This window comes from Primulina tabacum, chromosome 14, assembly GCF_025594145.1.
Source record: "Primulina tabacum isolate GXHZ01 chromosome 14, ASM2559414v2, whole genome shotgun sequence".
In the NCBI taxonomy this organism is placed as follows: Eukaryota; Viridiplantae; Streptophyta; class Magnoliopsida; order Lamiales; family Gesneriaceae; genus Primulina; species Primulina tabacum.
In genome coordinates, this window is record NC_134563.1 from 3,779,118 (window position 1) to 3,785,879 (window position 6,762).

Sequence of the window (6,762 nt, forward strand, 5' to 3'; positions counted from 1 at the left end):
CTAGCTTATTTTGAGTGAACATCATTTTTAATTATACACGAAATAATTCATAATTTTTTTAGAATTACAAAATAACCCTTATTGTATACTTTAAAATGGCATAACAGCCCTCACGATATCCGACACAAACAAGCTACATCGTTGGCCATGTCGATATATTTTTGAATTCGTCACTATAATCATTTAATTGTTTTGAATTTTAAATAAGAAAAAAAATTAAGAATTGAAGAATGTATCCAAATGGATGGGCCTGATGACAACCCAATATCATAAATTATAAAAGCAAAGTTTAATAATCCAGGCCCAATTTCACCACAACACTTTGTCCGACGCCGTTTTTGTCTCTCCACCTTTGCGAACCCTACTAAAACCCTATTTCCTCCTCTTTGTTCTCATCTGCTCCCGCGCGACGTTGACAAATTCCTTGCAGTAGAGAGCTCGATTCATCTGGAGGTGAGGATATAGATTGCAATGCCTTCGATTGGTTTATCAGAATCACAGTCCTCCGCCAAGATGAAGAAATTGAACAAAGCTGAAACTTTCTCCTTGGATGGTGATGATTCCATTAAGAAAAAGATGAAGAAAGAGAAAAAATCCAGCAATAAGACGAGACCAACCTCCGAGCAGGATCCCGATGATTCAAATTCCAATATCATTCTGAAAAAGAGCAAAGAGAAGAAGCGGAAGGTGTTAGAAGTCGAGATGGACGATAGCACGGAGGAGAGGAGCGAGACTAGCTCGGAGATTGGCGAGCCCATCAATGATTTGGGTAAGCAGAAAAAGATGAAATTGCATGAGGATGAGGAGAAAGAGAACCCTAATGCCGTGAAGAATTTCCGGATTTCAGAACCACTGAGGGAGGCATTAAAGTATAAGGGGATTCAGTCGTTGTTTCCTATTCAGGCAATGACGTTCGATACTATTCTGGATGGCTCAGATTTGGTTGGAAGGGCACGTACTGGTCAGGTTGGAATTCTATTTTGGTCTTCTTCTTTTTTATGCTAATAGGTTGTATTGTGATTATTTTTATTATCTTTACCTCTTAAGAAGCATTATGTTAAGGTTTTTATGTTATTTTGCGTAGCAATTTGAGTTATGGCAGCTTTTTACTTTGTTAGGATATACTTCTCGTAGAATTCACAATTGCAAGTTTATTTGTTATTCCAGAAATATTGAATTTTAATAGTTGGTTCATGTTGGACAGTAATTTTCATTGACTAACCTGAACCATTATCTTTCATTATATTTTTATTTTTATCTCTACTGGAAAAAACAAAAATTTGAGGTTTTAAGATGATGAGTTGGAACAACTATAGCAGATTTATGTCAACTTGGAAACTCTCTGAATGAATATGACTATGTGAGTATGGGGTGTCTACTTGTTCATCAATCAGCATCCCCAGAAATACAGAAGTTGCTTATGAGAAAATCTCAAAATCTTTTTAGTTGTTTTAATGTTCATTTGTAATTGCCAAGTATGAAAGTAACCCGAGATCTCCTTGAATGGGCACATGGATATGTCACATATTTTTTGGGTTTTGTTCTGAAAATAGTTATTAAACATATCCTTTACACGTGTAATTTTTTATAGGGTAAAACATTGGCGTTCGTGTTACCAATGTTGGAATCATTGACAAGTGGACCTGCAAAAGCATCCCGGAAGACTGGCTACGGAAGGGCACCTAGCGTTCTTGTGCTTTTGCCCACTAGGGAATTGGCCACTCAGGTATTTATTTAATATGCTTAGTTCAGACATTTGACTTTGTTGAAAGAAAATTTGGAAAAAGATTATTGTTTTAGTTTAAAAAGAAATCGAAGACGAAATGCATTAACAATTGTTATTACTAGGGACATTTACTAATCATTGGTGTGTTACATTTTTTTCATAATTCTTAGTTACATTATGAAAGTTCATTTTGAGTAAACCATGTTTTGCTTAAGAGGAAATATTGATGGGATCTGATTTTTTATGCTATTGCTTTTTAATTTTTTCATCATTTTCCATTGTTGAATTGTGAATCCCAGATCCAAACATATCTTTGAGTACAATAGCACTTACTTTATTTTTCTTACTCCCTGAGAATTGTGTTAGTTTTTTTCCTCTTAGTTTCACAGTCTTATGTTTTTTCCTTCCCATATTTCTTATTAATATGGTCATAGGTGTTTTCTGACTTCGAAGTATATGGTGGGGCATTAGGGTTGAATTCATGTTGCTTGTATGGGGGTTCTCCATACCAGCCACAACAGATTCAATTGAAAAGAGGTGTCGATATAGTTGTTGGTACTCCTGGTCGTATCAAGGTATACTTCCAAATAATGCATCTTTTAAATTTTTGTTTAGTGTACAATATAATACAAGTTTAAATCTGCTTTTGAATTTCTGGAATCGTCACACAGGATCACATAGAAAGGGGAAATCTCGATTTCGGGGCACTAAAATTTCGAGTACTTGATGAAGCTGATGAAATGTTGAGGATGGGCTTTGTTGAAGACGTTGAGCTTATTTTAGGTATGCTGGAAAAACTTGGGATGGAAACTTTCTATACTTTAGGCCCCATATTTCCTTCTTATTTTGGATTCTTTGGTGGGATGTAACCTATTATATAATTATTTACTGCTTATTCTCTCATTATTTAATTTGAAGGCAAGGTAGAGGATGCTAGTAAAGTCCAGACGTTGCTCTTTAGTGCCACTTTACCAGACTGGGTGAAGAAGGTATTTTATTCTTTCCTTGAAAATCTTTTCATTACTTTATTAGTATTGTGATTGCCAACATTACTTTCTGTTAATATTGTTATTTCAGTATTCTGACAAGACTTGTACTTGTATGCCAGATTTCAACTAAATTTTTAAAACCGGGTAAGAAGACTGCCGACCTTGTTGGCAATGAGAAAATGAAGGCTAGCACCAACGTGAGGCATATTGTTCTTCCTTGTTCAAGTTCTGCCAGATCACAGCTTATACCTGATATAATTAGCTGCTACAGTAGGTAGGTCTATTCTAGAAACTTTAAGAAATAATTTATCTATATTTTTAGACCTAACATTTTTGTCGGTTGTAAGCGCCTATCATCTTTTCCGTTTTATTTTTCACTCACCTTTCTTTCCGTGGAATAACTAATTTAGTGGAGGACGCACTATTATTTTTACGGAGACAAAGGATTCTGCTTCAACGCTTTCTGGATTACTGCCTGGAGCTCGTGCTTTGCATGGTGACATACAGCAGGCCACACGTGAGGTAAGATTCTTGTTTTGTTCTCCAATTTCTCTTGTTATTTACTTAAAAAGTCGGTATTGATGTTAAAAACTGTTTTTCCTCGCCGTTAGTTGTTTCTCCATATATAGTATAATCCTCCGATAATGACTTTATACTTCCATTTTTCTGGACTTTATGCTATTGCTGCTTGTCGATTTTCCTACTTGGACACTGGAATTGTTATTACCATGATATTCTTTGGTCTAAAGTGGAAGATGCACATAAGTACATGGTTATTTAGGCTGCAAGGCGCAAGATACCCTGGAGCCTGAGGCACGAGATACCCTGGAGCATGAGGCGCAAGGGACAAGGCGGAGTGCTCGCTTTATCGAATTATTTGACATAAATTTTAAAATACAATATATATAAAGTTATTTATATTATAATATTATATAAATTAAATAATTTTCACAAAGATAGCAAACAATATAAATATGTTGGTTTATATGGAAAAATGTTAATAGGAGCTAGTGTCATGAAAATATTGTACTTCGTGGTTGAGAACGGAAGGTCAACAAAATATGAAAATATTGTACTTCGTGGTTGAGAACGGAAGGTCAACAAAATTAGTTCTACTAAGTGCTAACCTTCACATAGCTTAAAGCGTTCAAGATTTCTCCAGCTGCAGTGCTGCACCTGTTTGTTTCTGTCTCTTCGATCCAGCAAAGTCAACAAAATTAATTCTGCTAACCTTCTGTCCTTCGCGTAGCAGCACTCTGTAATATATGATATTTGGTAGGAATAAAGATATTATTTGGTGAAAGATTATGGGGCTAGAAAAAACAGGAACCAAATGCAATGAGGAAAACACACAAAATGCTGCGCTGCTGCTGCCCTGTCACAGATAAAACTTGAGGCCGAGGGAGATGGAAAATCATGCATGAAGGGTTTTTTTATCATTAAGTAGCCACGGGCTTCAAAATTGGTTGGGCTTGAGTTAATTTTTATTTACCTACAAAATAGCGGCCACTTATTTAAAGCGAACACTTTTGCGTCTCTCAGATGCCTCGGTTTCAAGTTCTGCGTGTTGGCAATAACCCAGGCCACGTTTGATCACTATGCATAAAAAATATTTAAAGATCACACTCCAGCATTTTTTTACGTATTTTGTCTTATGCTTTTTCAGGTCACACTTTCTGGATTTAGGTCAGGCAAATTTTCAACACTTGTGGCTACAAATGTTGCTGCACGTGGATTGGATATTGATGATGTCCAGTTAATCATTCAGGTTTCAATATTTTCTTATCTTAAGCAGAGATAAATGATATTCTTTTATTGCTTTATTCTGTATCACATCTGACAAAATACTTGTTATGATTTAGTGTGAGCCTCCTCGTGATGTAGAGGCATATATTCATCGGTCTGGAAGAACAGGGAGAGCAGGTAAGTTGATTAATATAAATATGTGTCCTTTGCATTCTGAATTTGTTTTGATTTTGAGTTTGATTGTTAAGGAGCTTATTGCTGTTTCCTGCAGGTAAATCTGGTGTTGCTGTAATGCTTTATGATCCCAGGAAATCAAACTTTTCTAGGATTGAAAGAGAAGCAGGTGTCAAATTTGAACACATTTCTGCTCCGCAGCCAGCAGATATAGCTAAAGCTGCTGGTGCAGATGCTGCGGAAAAAATTTCTGAGATCTCTGATAGGTATGCTCCAGGAAAGTTTTAAGTGCGTGCTTACTGTTGATGTTGAACACAATGTTAATATACTCTACAACTTGCAGTGTCATTCCGGTTTTCAAGGCTGCTGCTGAGGAGCTGCTGAATTCATCTGATTTATCACCAGCAGAACTACTAGCTAAGGCACTGGCCAAGGCCGCCGTAAGTTTTCATTCTTTTTCCTTGTTTTGGTGGGAAACTGGGTCAATTTGTCTGTTGACACAAGTTTTATTCTTTGTTATGCAGGGTTATACCGAGATCAAGAGTAGATCACTTCTCACTTCCATGGAGAACAATGTCACCGTTCTTCTCGAATGTGGAAAGCCCATTCACTCACCATCGTGAGTTTTTGAAATCTCATTTTCTTTAACTTATATTTGGTGTGCTGAGACATAATGTGAACCATAACGTGTTGAAAGCCTCCACACTGGACAGATACTTTTGATGTAACAATATTCTCTATTTGTTTGCAACTTGTGGCACATTTTTATTATTTGTCTTGAGAAGACAGTTGTGCTTTGTCTAGTTCATTAGTTTCGTTGATATATTTTTTACTTTGTTCTTTTTTCTGACACCATAATATGCCAGTTTTGCATACGGGGTTCTACGGAGATTTTTGCCTGAAGAGAAGGTTGTGTCAATTAAAGGACTTTCTTTAACATCCAATGGGAATGGTGCGGTGTTTGATGTGGCTGCCGAAGACCTGGACATGTTCCTTGCTGGTTAAGTTCCTACCATCTTATTTTTGTTGTTCGTGTAGTCGTTGACAATTAAAGAATCCTTCAAATCTTTCAAGCGATAATTTTAAACTTCCATGGTAGTTTACAAATATCCCAGTGGAATTTAAACGCTTTCTGCATTGTGGGGTTGCAGGCCAGGAAAATGCTGCTGGGGTGAGTTTAGAGGTAGTGAAATCTTTGCCTAGTTTGCAACAAAAAGAGCAGGCAAGTGGCGGAAGATTTGGAGGTGGCGGTGGCCGAGGAGGTGGCGGCTACTCGGGTAGGAGAAATGGTGGATTTTCTGGTGGGAGAGGTGGATTTCCTAATAGACGTGGAGCAAGAGGTCGTGGAAATAGCGGCCGCAAATGGTGAAAACCTAGACTCATTCACTTAGCACTACCATGCTAATGGGCATAGAATCTGTCATCCTGAAGAATATACTATGGATTATTATTTTGTCTTGCTCTTTCTCCATATTTTCTTGTTCTAAGTTTTGTTATGGTAATTTTATTTTCATTAGATTCAAGTGCTATCCATACCATTAACTTTTTTGTCAAGGCTCATCCCAGCCCATTTAAACATGAACCAATATCCTTTACGACTCTTGCTCAAAATTGATGGATTTAACATGTTAAGACTTATTAATTGCTGGCTCATATTATTTGTTAGTTAACTTTAATTTTTAGTCTGAATGTTTGAGTAGGTCTCTTGTGAGACCGTCTCACGAATTTTTATTTGTGAGACGAGTTAATTTTAACGATATTCACAATAAAAAGTAATACTCTTAGGATAAAAAGTAATATTTTTTCATTGATGACCCAAATAAAATATCTGTCTCACAAAATACGACTCGTGAGATCGTCTTACACAAGTTTTTGCCTGAATGTTTATAACAAAAATTAAAATGTAAATTATAAATATTACTAGATGATATTAGTCTATTCACCATCTTAGACAGATAAAAACAACTAAGTAGCTGATCTTAAGTGTTTGATTATTACTAATCATGTTCGAAGTAATTTAACACTTCTGATTAACTGCTTATTTGGGCTTCTTATCCGCTTTGAAAATTATTTTAAATCTAACATTTTTTTTAAAAAAATACTATGGTCCGTCCAGTCCATTAACTG

At 36.2% G+C, this 6,762-nt stretch overlaps 1 protein-coding gene across 1 annotated transcript; it reads left to right on the forward strand.

Moving 5' to 3' along the window:
• Positions 1–358: 358 nt before the first annotated feature.
• On the forward strand, positions 359–6,300 carry LOC142524218 (DEAD-box ATP-dependent RNA helicase 7-like). Its single transcript, XM_075628093.1, has 14 exons — positions 359–966; positions 1,592–1,726; positions 2,161–2,301; positions 2,398–2,509; positions 2,645–2,715; positions 2,835–2,989; positions 3,126–3,237; positions 4,382–4,483; positions 4,578–4,638; positions 4,733–4,901; positions 4,979–5,075; positions 5,160–5,254; positions 5,502–5,635; positions 5,787–6,300. Exons 1-14 carry the CDS (start codon positions 472–474, stop codon positions 6,002–6,004), a joined length of 2,097 nt encoding a protein of 698 aa, XP_075484208.1. The 5' UTR covers positions 359–471; the 3' UTR covers positions 6,005–6,300.
• The last annotated feature ends 462 nt before the right edge of the window (positions 6,301–6,762 follow it).